Source organism: Pituophis catenifer, unplaced genomic scaffold (genome assembly GCF_029215685.1).
Source record: "Pituophis catenifer annectens isolate HBS135680 unplaced genomic scaffold, rPitCat1.0.hap2 SCAF_2, whole genome shotgun sequence".
In the NCBI taxonomy this organism is placed as follows: domain Eukaryota; kingdom Metazoa; phylum Chordata; class Lepidosauria; order Squamata; family Colubridae; genus Pituophis; species Pituophis catenifer.
Genome location: NW_027256882.1, coordinates 78,180,938 through 78,194,021, shown reverse-complemented (window position 1 = coordinate 78,194,021; position 13,084 = coordinate 78,180,938). Strand labels below are relative to the sequence as shown.

At 36.1% G+C, this 13,084-nt stretch overlaps 1 protein-coding gene across 1 annotated transcript in view; it reads right to left on the bottom strand.

Moving 5' to 3' along the window:
- Nucleotides 1–545: 545 nt before the first annotated feature.
- EFCC1 (EF-hand and coiled-coil domain containing 1) overlaps nt 546–13,084 on the bottom strand; it is a 66,187-nt gene continuing 53,648 nt past the window's right edge. The window contains exons 6-9 of the mRNA XM_070933661.1: nt 7,205–7,363; nt 4,851–4,920; nt 1,675–1,738; nt 546–705 (exon numbers count right to left, since the gene is read on the bottom strand). Coding sequence (XP_070789762.1) covers nt 546–705; nt 1,675–1,738; nt 4,851–4,920; nt 7,205–7,363 — 453 coding nt within the window. The remainder of the gene's footprint in view (nt 706–1,674; nt 1,739–4,850; nt 4,921–7,204; nt 7,364–13,084) is intronic.

Sequence of the window (13,084 nt, the reverse complement as noted above, 5' to 3'; positions counted from 1 at the left end):
ATTTGCTTGATAACCATAAGCAGGTTGTTTATGTGAATTTTTGGTTAGTGATAGAGACAATAGGTCCCAATTAAGGTCATTAAATACAGACTAACTTGTAGTATATGAATGATACTGGTAAAATAGAGATTTTAGATGCCATTTAATGCCATGTGGAGTAAATATTGGATAAAATTTATTTGTACATTAAATGAGAGTTTTGGGGACTTTGGAAATATTGAACATAATTTCAGGTTTCAGATGTATGTTGTTCTTGCATAGTTCTCAAATCTCAAATCATATATCTAATTATATTAATGCCCATAGGAAAGGATGAGAGATCCATCCTTCAAAATGTATTCAAGACCCATTGCCAATCCTTACAAATAATTCTGGGCTTTCTGTTCCATTTGCCTATCTCTTTATGCCATTTATTTTATCATTCCATCTCTTGCATTGGACCATTACATGGACGGCAGAACCCTCCATGATTTTGCATTTTAACTTTTAACCCATGGTGATAATCGGAAAAACAAGAACAGCAACAACAATAGAGGCATTATAGCTCAACAGGAGATAACCAAAGAGCTTGATAAAGACTGGTGTCCTGGTGTTTTCTCAAGAGACTTGCTTCCGGTGAGTTTGCAGGCAGCCAGTTCATGGTAGAGAGCATCTAAAACTTCAACAATAGGTGGTTTTCCTTTAAGATAAAGAAAAAAAAAACACCTGTTGAATTAACAAAATCAAAATTATGCAATTGCAACTCTATGAGTGTGTGCCAAAGAAGAAGGAGAAGAAGAAGATGTAGAACCATATGTATCAGAAGCAACATGCTTTGGAGTATGGCAACAGGAGCATATGATTGTTCGTATCCTATTTATGGGAGGTGGTGATAATCTATTTGTAAGGAAGACGTTGTAAGAAATTTAAATGCACCTTTTGTCTGATGCATCAGGGCCTGTCTGTATCAGTGATTCTTAAATGGGGGGTCATTTTATTTATTTATGTATTAAATTTATATGCTGCCCATATTGTTATCCAGAGCAGTAATTTGGATATGTTCTGGAATCAAAGTGTGATTTGCAATTGCTTGCTTATGACCAAAGATTCAATTTAACACTGCAGCTATTAAGACTCTTGTGTTTTTTGAGTGGGTAATGATAGTATTTGAGACCCAAAGAAGAGGTAATTGAATCAAACGGGGGTTTAAGAACCACTGTTCTATATATTTCTTCAGATCAAAGAAATCCCAAAATGAAGTAACCCCTTTATCTTGCATGTTGCTCTGCCTTAGAGACATTGGGGTGATTAAGATGAAGATTCATTTATCTTTGCATAGAGAATGGAAAACGTTTTGAAGTATTTGTCCTTGTAAAGCAGAATGTGTTGAAATGCAGATATAAAAATAATCTCATACCTCAAATCAAGTTTGGCTTCTACCGCATTGATAATCTATGGTAGCCACTGCTTTTGTTCTGCCAAATAGGCAACATTTTATGAACATTTCGGGAAGGCCTTCATGCATTAGTGAGTAAAAATGCATGAAAAGAAAAGCAGCCTTAAGGAAAAAGCTTGTGAACAGGGAACTACTGGAGTATAAGGAGCCCTTGTGCATAAAGTATGCACACTCATCCAATGTTAAAGACATTTTTTTTAAAAAAACCCTTCCAGCTGTTGATTAAAAACTACTTTTACCTTGTAACTGGCCCTTCTGGAGTGTACAAATGGGTTAAGGCAGCCCTGCTTCTGAGCTCAGCTTCTACACATTTTGAGACATAAGTAATTCTGACTGAAAAATCAAATGACGAACCAAACCACACAAATATGGACGGAACAGCATTTTAAGCTCCAGATGAGACAATTGCGAAAAAGGGGAGGCCTGTGGGCAATATCTCTTCATCAATTTCTAGTTCAAAGCACAGTTACAAAGGATGCTATCAAGAATGTGCATTTTTCTCCCTCACTGGCATAATTTTTTATGAAAAGGCAGACAGGAAAATTCCTTATAAATAAATATGATTTTTCCTAGATTGTAAAACGTAACTGCCATTTTAGAAAATAAAATTCCAAATTAGAAAAATATGAGATCAATATAGAATATATTATATAAAAATATGAGATTAATATGCAAATAAGCATACCAAATCGGTCCCTTCAAAACATACTATGTTTTCATACTGGATTGAGAAGTCCCTACAAAACAAATATTTCTAAATCACATATAAACATATAACATAAGCATAACATAAGGAACACTAGAGCGTAGTCATTTAATTTTTCAGATACAGGTAGTCCTCGACTTACAACAGTTTGTTTAGTGACCGCTTGAAGTTACAATGGCACTGAAAAAAGTGACTTAGGATCATTTTTCACACTTATGATTGTTGCAGCATCTCCATGGTCACGTGATTTACATTCGGATGCTTGACAACTGATTCACATTTATGACGGTTGCAGTGTCCTGGAAACATGTGACCAATTTTGCAACCTTCTGACAAGCAGAAACAATGGAGAAGCTAGATTCACTTAACAACTGTCTTACTAATTTAACAACTGCAGTGATTCATTTAGCAATGTGGCAAGAAAAGTCGTAAAATGGGGCAAAACTCACTTAACAAATTTCTCGCTTAACAACATGAATTTTGGGCTCAATTGTAGTCAGAACTTGAGGATTACCTGTACCTAAGAAAATGCTACAGGTGCAACCACAATTGGCTGTAGAAATTCTGTCGCTAAGCGATACATTGGTTAAATGAGTTGCATCCAAGCTTACAGCCTTTTTTTGTTGTGGTCATTAAGCAAATCATCATAGTTGTTAAGTGAAGCACACAGTTTTTAAGCGAATCTGACTTTCCCCATTGCTTGTTGGAAGCCAGTTGGGAACTTTGCAAATGATCATCACTCGACTCTGGGATGCTGCAACCATCATAAATGCATTGTAAGCCGCCCTGAGTCTCCGGAGAAGGGCGGCATATAAATCAAACTAATAAATAAATAAATAAATAAATAAATAAATAAATAAATAAATAAATAAATAAATGTCAGTTGTCAAGCATCCAAATTTTGATCATGTGATCATGGGGATGTTGCAATGGTCATAAGAGTGAAGATCACTTGTAAATCACTTTTTTCAGTGCTGTTGTAAGTTCAGACACTAAACAAATGGTTGTAAATCGAGGACTGCCAGTATTTCTCACTAATAGATTCAGCAACTAATTGCATTTCATTCAATAATGGAAGTCCGTAATTTATGGTTTAGCATTTTCTTTTATATTCATTCTCAAAGCACATTTTCATTTTAGGAAAAGGTTACTACTCATGTCGTTGAATGCTACACATGTAGAAGTAGAAATCATTGTCTCATCATTACAAATAAATAAATCGCTTAGGCTGAAAATTGCCATGATGTTTACTTCCATCCCTATGAAGCACTTTTTTTGGCAGCTCCCCTTAAATTCAGTGGAATTGCAGTGTACATAAGATCAAAGTGAAATCAAAGATTCCTATTTTTCCTCCTCTCTCTCTCTCTCTCTCTCTCTCTCTCTCTCTCTCTCTCTCTCTCTGTGTGTGTGTGTGTGTGTGTGTGTGTGTATTTGCTTCATACTGAAATAAATGTAATTTTGTTTGGAGTTGCGAGAAGAATCTGGAGCACTGGATAACAAAAGAAAGCACATACCAAACTTCACTCTAAAGAACAGAACCATCAAACAACCTTTGGAGCCTGAAAATCCTCAAAACAATGGGATCTGCACAGTGGACTACTGCCTGGGGAGAAGAGAGAACTCAAGAAATGTGTGTATTGTATAAAGATGAAAGGTTATTATATTGAAGATCCGACCTACTTTCTTTGCTAAAGGACAACACTGTCTTCTGTTTTCTTCTTTCTTTTCATTGAGGCAAAAAAAAAAAAGGGGGGGGAATCTAAGGTTGCTGAATAAATATTTGAAAGAAAAGCTGGGCCAGAGGGCATACATTCTGCCTTCCTGTAATCCTATACAAAGTCACTGGGAAAAAGAAGTTGGGATGAAGAAGCTTATTCTAGCGTTGCAAATTGCCAGCATAAGCCTCTGTGCTGGATCAGGCTACCAGGACAGTTAGGAATAGATCTATATTACTAATCAGGTACAAATTGGCACTAGATGTCTCTAGTTACATACAGAATGATGTGTTAACCTCCATATATGTTCAGGGAATTTCAGAATTATGGAACATTATTTCAAGTTCAAAATTTCAATAACATTTTTACTTCTTTCAAACTTAAGCAATAATTTTTTAAAAATTAAATTATCTTTCATTTCTCTTTTACCAACTAAATAAATTACAGGATGTCTGCTCACCCCTTCATCTAGATGACGGTAGCATTAGATGTTTTGATATACTATCCCCAAACCATCACCATATCACCAGCTATTCATTCGTCTTGTAGGGTTGTCTTTTCTCACCCATTTTCTTGCCTCATCAGAGAATTATAATCTGGGTTCAAAAGAGTGTATGCTTTTTTGGGGGGTCTATGCCTGTACTCACTGAAATCTTTTCTTAGCTTAATTAACTAGGCTGAATCAGACAGCAAGAATCTCTCCTTCCTTCCTTCCTTCCTTCCTTCCTTCCTTCCTTCCTTCCTTCCTTCCTTCCTTCCTTCCTCCCTCCCTCCCTCCCTCCCTCCCTCCCTCCCTCCCTTTCTGTCTCTGTTTCTGAATTTTTAAGATCATTAACTATCTACTATCTAACTATCTTGATCAACCATTTCTGAGCAACAAAATATCTAATATATTGGAGCTAATTCTCCTCCATCCAGAGAAGTTTCCTGATAACCAGTGGTCTTGCCAGCCAACCTGTGAAGTTCAGTACCAAAGGTTACTGTACTCTCTTACCATGTTGGGAGTCACAGCAGGATTCCAAAGTGTTCAGTAAGATTTTCCCCAAGGTGCGCTTAGAAATGTTCTTCAAAACATAAAACAATATTAGGGAGTTTTATCTACATATGTCAATAATAAAATACATTAACAATCGTCTTCCAAAATCTAAAAATTCATACCAAGTACCTCCATTGGATTTACTTCTGATGTCCTTTATGATCAACGAACAAATGGGCAATTAAGAGAAATTGTATACATCCCATAAACTGAGACTATTTTTATTCATTTCTATTATATCTTTCACCTTTCTCTTAGTTTCACAGGCATACAGTGTATCTCTCTTTCTTTCATTTCATAATTCATGTTCTTTATCATTTACTCTTTCAAGTCACAATTTTCACATGACGAGGTGATCACCACATGGGCCCAGAGATACTGACCTCTGCCACCGATTGAGGTTTTCACATAGTGATGTTTAATCAGATAGAGAAGAGGTAAAGGAGGGTACCAGCTTTAATTGTATCTGTAACAGATCACCATTCCTTGCTAATAATAAGAACAGTACTACTAATTTGGGCACATTTTGACCAGCATTTTCAACTGGAAAGTCTCAATCATTATTACAATATTCTATGTCAGACAGAGATCTATAATCTAGAGACTGCCGTGCAAGTCATTATATGAAGCGTACTTATATAGTTAGGTCACACAGTCATATTGTCAGGGTTCCAAGTAATACCCCCAACGAAGCACTAAGTGTGGCAGCCCTGAAGATCCAAAGAAAAAGATGGCCTCCAGGACTGACACATATCTTGGTTTATATAATACCAAAGTGTAATCTGAGTGTTTATATTCCCATATAAACTGATATATGCCTCTTTCATGTATCAGTTTATCTCCCTGCACACTTTACTTATATTTTCTTTTTTAAAAAAGCAAACACCCCCCCCCCCAATTATAACAATACCCTACCAATTGAAGATCATGTACTTTCTTTTACAAAATTTCTTGAATGGTCATATTTATTAGTACATATAAGAATTATGTACTGTCCTTGGGTTACAACAGGAATTGGGATCAGGATTGCCATCGCTAAATGATGCCTGTGTACTGCATGACAATCGTGGCAGTCACAGTTGTGTCTTAATCACAGGACCACAAAGAGCGTTAAGAGGCAGGGATCCCAGGCAAAGGGTGTGGGGATGCTGGTGCGAGTGTGTTTACATCCCACAAGCAGGTGGCATGAAATGCAGATGGGTTGGTGAAGGATACTACAGAGAATGAGATCCTGGAATCTTGTAGTCTGTAGTGGACTCCTTGGGAGATAAAGTGGGGGATGTGACTTACTGTAGCAACTTGCAACCTTCCATGATGGCTTTTCCATTGACTTTACTTGAGGGAAGTCGGCATAGGTTGCAAATGGCATTTGCGTTACAAATAGTCATAAGTCCAAGACTAAATTTAGCCATGAGCAATTTTCATTCTAATCGATCTGTTTATAAATTTATAAACAGATCGATTAGAATGAAAATTGCTCATGGCTAGATTTAGTTCCTTTCCTACATTTAGGAAACTTCTCTCTTAGAATTAAACTAACTAAATCTGGAACTAGAAAGTAAAATACTACCATCATTTTCTATTGCATTTGTGAAGCTGAACAAGCCGATCCCTTAGGAATGCTAATAGCAAAGTTATTTTTGTTTTTTTTTAAAAAGCAAAAGGAAAAAAAGCTACACCTCTTACTGCAAAATTTCAAGCCAGGTATGAAATGTGTGTGTGTGTGCATGAGTGGGTGAAATAATTCTATGACTATTTTTTCTTCTGCACTGTTTCTGTTTTGCTAATTTATCTTATTTAACCACTAAACAGCATTTTCTTCCCCTATATAATGTAACTGTAGCAGTAAAATAACCCATATTAAAAATATACCTTTATTGTGTTCCACATTGCAGATCAATATGAGAGAGAATTATTTGCTCAAGGTCACCAAGAGAATTCACGGCAGAAGTAAGATTTGGATTCGAAGCTCAAAGCAGTAATTCTACACAAAGTCAAGGGCTCTCAAAAGGAAATATATTAACAGCTACCTTAGACAAGTGTAAAGCTCTCCTAGCTCTAAATTGCAGACAGAGCCTGCATATCTCTAGTGGAAAGTTTGTTCACCTGCATGCTCAGGTTTTCCTTTTCTAAGTAAGCTATCTACAACTTAGCTTTTTTTTTTCAGCAACTCAGTGTGAAAAACCTCTGTCTATTGAAGACCATGCAGAAAACTACAGACGTTGTCCATCCATACTGAGGAGCAGCATCTTGTTGTTTCTTCCACTATTTTGTTTTGTTTTTTTGTTTTTGTTCTTTTTTTTTTTTCTTACCAGATCCCGGAGTTGCTGCAGCAGCTGTAAAACATCCAAGAGCTTTTCTTCCACCAGTGACAGCCTTACTCTCTCTGTCTCCAACATCTGGAATTCCATCTTCATCAGCTCAGATTCCTCCACCTTCTGTTGTATTTCCCCTAGCAATGGACCTTTCGTCTAGACAACGGATGACATAAAAAGTATTGCGTAGCACAATTTTTTAAAATAAGTCTGACTTCTCTGTCTGAGTCTGTGGAAGATGCCTCAGAATTCTGTCTTCAGATGAATTTTACTAAATGGAATGTGTCAGTGAAAAATACAGTCAGTAGGATGTGTGCACAAATATGTGATTTTTCTATTTTATTGATATCTTTCTGACTACTTGATGTAGTTAGGATCAGCTGGGGATTTTAAACGCTGCGATTCCAAATATATTTTCTACATGCACGTATAATTTCCAAGGAAAGCAATATACACAAAATTGCCTGCTGCCATTAATTCTATTTCACAGCTTCATTGCCCCTATAAATCTGGAGTTTTCATTGAAACCATAATAAAATATTTCTCTTTCAACCATGAATGTTTCAGAATAACCTTATTAAATGCAGACCAAGCTGCACTTCTGTGAAAACCCCTTGATTACTTCAAATGTATCATTTAATGTGTCACAATCCAAGGCCTATTCTCTGCCAGAACAAAGTGCAATACACAGAGTAACAGATGTAGGTTATAGAAAAGAAGATTCCAACTGAATGTTAGAAAAAAAATTTCCTGCCACTAAGAACAGTTTGAATATAAAACCAATCATTCAGAGAGGAAGTGGACTTTCCTTTCATTTTGACCAAGGTGTGGCTGGCAAGCCATTTGTCAGGGATCCTTTGATTTGGATCAGTCAATATATAAATGGGCCCTTTCAACTCTATTATTCTATTAAGCAGAAGAGGAAATATTTGCTTCAGTTTGTTTTCATGCCCAAGTAATTATGACTGAAAGATTGGCTACAAGGTATAGTGCATATGGTTGATGCAAAGTTAACCTTAAGCATACAGACAAATATTTCTTTGTTTGAAAATTTTTACTTGGTGATTCCAATATTTTTTCTTTGTCACCAACATGCAAAATACATTCAATATTATAGTTTAATGTCACAAGAGAGATGCAATTCTTAAGTTTCATTTGGCAAAATGATTTATAAATTGGTGGTCTTCAGGATGGAAAATTGGAGCAATGTTGTGTGATGGAATCACTGACTGAAGGAGAGGAGCCCACTCTGGGAAGAGTAAAAAGACATTCCAAGTTGTAGTTAGTTTGGAGAAGAAAACATCTGGAATCAAAGGTCTAGGGTCTAGGGTCTTAGGTCTATATCTATTGTTTCCAAGGGAAGGCAGATAGTCTGGCAAGATTCTTGTAACATAGGTGATCAGCAATAAAGTATCTATTTGGACCTATTCACTGAATGGTTCTGATTATATGCATCTGACATACTGTCATATTAAACCGGTAAACATTTCAATCAAAGAGATTGCAATGCTTACCTCTCCTCTTTTGTATATTTCTATTGATTTAGAGAATATCAGAATTCAAATATAATTGGTAACAGATTAAAAGCAGCATGCCTTGCCAAAGCTATCCTAATCATAATTTTAAATATTAATGCCTTAGTTCCATGATGGCGAACCTATGGCACGCGTGCCACAGCTGGCACACAGAGCCATATCTGTGGGCACATGAGCATTGCCCTAGCTCATGTGTGTGCTGGCCAGCTGGTTTTCAGGCCTTCTGGGCCCACCGGAAGTCAGGAAATGGGCTGTTTCTGGCCTCCAGAAGACCTCCGGGGGGGGGGGAAGGCCATTTTCGCCCTCCCCAGGCTCCAAGAAGGGGAGGGTGAAAAATGGGGAGGGTGAAAAATGAGCCTACTGGGCCCACCAGTAACCTTTTTGCCATCGTGTGCCAAAAACAGGGGGAGTGTGGAGGGGGTTGCGTGTGCATGCACGGGAGGCATTGAATTATGGGTGAGGGCACATGGGTGCGCAACCCCCCACGCTCCCCCTGCTTTTGGCACACGATGGCAAAAAGGTTAGCCATCACTGCCTTAGTTACAAGCTAGCATCTTTACTACAGTTTGTAATCACAAGAGGATGAATAACACAGAAGAATAATGTAGTAGGCTGCTACCATATTAGAATACTGAAAATAAAATTAAAATTGAGATTCAACTCAATTATCTAATAAATCAATGTGTTATTCACTGATATCCCTTCACATAGTTAAGATCATTCTGGTTATTGTAAGAAACTTGTGACCTTCCAGATATTCAGCTTCATCATCCCAGCCATCATAAGTTTTCCTTGGGTTATAAATGTTTGCTTGTAAATATGCCCTCTTCAGCAAACTTCTCAGCAAATGTTAGCAAATTTCCCCCTTTTGTGTTCAGTCCATCTTATTGCTTTTTGATGGTTCTAAAGGAGTGTGCAAGAGGAAGAGTAATGGTGTACTGCCTACTAGCGGCTTCTTAAATAACCTGTTTTAAGAGATCCCATGACAGATTCTGTGCCTGGGGGAGGAGGGGCCTAAATGCATAGTTTCCTGACATTATTTTATTTTTATTTTTTTAAATAGTGGTGTATGCTACTCTGCTATTTGAAAAAAAGAGAAGAAAAATAATTAGTGGAACCCAGTGATTAAAGCCACAATACCTCCAATTTGGAACACAACTTATTGAGGCAATTAAAAGATGTTACTTAAGGAACAATACGGATGTTATTCATGGCTAATCCTCCTTCTGTAATGGCAGAAGTGATGCAAAATTTCTAAGCACAGCACATTGCACAGAATCTAATTATAATCTAATATTGAGCAACTGAGCTAACTAATAAATTGACTAAATAATATATCGGATTTTGTCTGTAACAGACTTTAGTCTGAATTATAACTAATGAATTCTGATCACTGTAATATTAAGCAGTTTCACTTACTAAGGAGAAATTTTAAACATGGAAATAACTAAAATGGTGAAGGTATTCTCACAAGGCTTGTAGTATATCATGTGAATGAGTACCACTAAGTTGACTACAACTAACGTAAGTTGTATGACTATGAAGGCATACTGAATCTGCTGTATACACTTATTTTAATTCTCATCTGTTGGCATTGTACAATTACTGCAACGCTTGGGCTATTAGCTTGTTTTGTTCCAAAGCCATCTTTATTAATGACCTGAAAGATGGAATGGAAAGCATGTTGGTTAGATTTGTAAATGACACCAAGATGGGGGATTTGTCCTTCTAGGACAATATCACAAAATGACTTTGCCATTCCTGCACTGAATGCGGTGTTGGATTAGACAACCTATACAAATCCTTTACAATTCATATACAATATGATTGTATTACTGGGATTAATGTAAGAAAGAACATCCTTTAGATTAAGATTCTATTGATGCATTGGCTGAAATATTATAGTATGCCATGCAGGAAGATTGCCCAGCTTAAACATTTATTTGCTATCTGACTGCCTGCTTACATTTTAACAATTCAGACTAAACCTCATTCTGCTTTCTGAAACAAGCAGTAAGAATCCTTGCTGCATCCTATAGGATAGGATAGGATAGGATAGAATAGGATAGGATAGGATAGAATTCTTTATTGACAAAGTGTAATTGGACACACAAGGACACACAATAGTGTCATCCTCTGCAATTGCTTGCAGCAAAACAGATTTAATCCATTGTCTTTTTTTTTTTTACACTGCAGTTTAAAACAAAACTTCCTAAAGCATACATTTTACATTTTCCAGTCCTTCCTTCATCCTTTTTGGTAAATGTTGTACAATTTATTTATTTATTTATTGGAATAAATTGGAAAATGAGAACAAGAATAAGAGAATAAAAATACAATGACAGGGACCATAGGCACATTAGTGCACTTATGCACGCCCCCTCTACTGACCACTTAAGTATGAAGTAAGGTGACTGAAACTGTTAAAATTTGTAGCTGAGACAACTGAATCAGGTCGGGCATTCAAGACTGACAACTCTATTACAGAAATCATATTTTTACAGTCAAGTTTAGAACAATTTACATTGAGTTTAAAGCAGTTGTTCACGCACGTATTATTGTGATTAAAACAGAAAAAGTCATTTACAGGTAAAACATTACTATAATTTTGTATACTATACCTAGGTCTGACCGCAAGCAATGCAGTTCTAAGTTATCCAAACCAAGAATTTTGAGCCTAGTAGCATAAGGAATTCTATTGTGTACAGAAGAATGCAAGACTTTTCTCATGAAGTACTTCTGGACCCGCTCGATTGTACTGATGTCAGCTATATGGTGGGGATTCTAAACAGTTGAACAATACTCTAAAATTGGTCTAGCATAAGTTTTATAAGCTCTAATTAGCAATACAATGTTTCCAGAAAAAAAAGCTTCTCAAAATTCAGTTTACAACTCTTAATGCTTTTTTAGTAACGCTGTTACAGTGAACTACAATATTATTGCAGTTCCAACCATATCCGGAGTCCCTTGAGAGAGAATTGAAAAGAAAGGCTACTGTTAATTTCTAAAATTGGCTTTGAAAATTGATAGGAAATATTACCAGAATCAATATTTTGCAACTGAACAGCAAGTATTATCTGAATAAAGTGTGCAATCGTTTAGGAACCATCCAGAATTTCTTTAACATAGCCACTAAATTTCATCCAGAGCTACAGTATAATATATTTGAATTGGCTAAATGACAGCATTGGCTGAAAGTTAACTCAGTTCTCATATTCTAAAATAAAGTCATCTTCTAACTTCCAGACAAATCTGCCATATGGCAAGATGACATAGTCTCCCTAACGATTAAATGTGTTATTTAAATTCCTATATCCACAATCCTTTTGTAACCAAAAAAAAAAAAAAAGGCACATAAATAATTGCTTGCTCTTGTCAGTCATAACATTACCACCATCTGATCAGCAGCCTGGTTTAGACATTATTTTTCTTTCCTGAGACAACGATGAACAGGGGTGGATTATTTTCACTACAATTCAACATCTTGTTCCTGTCTTCCCGGCTAACAACATTCTTGTAATCATCAGCAGTGGCTTCCTTACAACATATATGCCTGTATCCAAAGTAAGACTGAAATGTGTCAGTTGCCTGTAATATTATTCCAGAATGTTCTATTTCTTTCTGTCCTTTTTTTCTTTGTTAGATAAACAAATGCAACAAGAAGATTTTCAGCATGTATCTCATGATTGTAAGCTCATTGGGTATCTGTATTTTGCCCCAACAATAAAACCAGTGAAGAAATTCTGCAAAATGTTCCCATGAGCTTATTACATTGGATTTGAATGCAGCCTCGATTATTTTCTTGATCAACACTATAAATGTGCTTCAATTAATGTATAGATTGCTATTTTCCAACTTTAAAACTCTTTTGGAGTATGCAATAACATTACAGGCTGGTTTTCAATGTGCTACATTATCATTAAGTCTAAACCAATCCCTTGTCTACATTAAGATTATCTAAATCCTTGTAAAAGCTGTTCCAATGTTCATGTATCTATACACTAGAAAATGACTGCTTACAGTTAATTCCTTATACAGATAAGGCACATGACTTGGCCAATGAATAAATATATTCCAGCAAAAGTCAGATATCTATTCCACAAGCAACATTTTGTAATTCTAGGCTTAGGTTTAGAGTTTACTAATGATTACTTCAATATATCATCTGTTATCTGACACCTTCATTAAAATTTCTTTGCAAAATAGTTCTCTAACTGCAGCTCTTTATTGAAAAACACTTTAAAAGGAAACAAAGCAAATGGTTCTTTTCATCTTCTAGCTTTTGTAAAAACATAGGAGATGAAAAAGATTCGATCAATTATTGATTCTTTCAGGTGTCCAT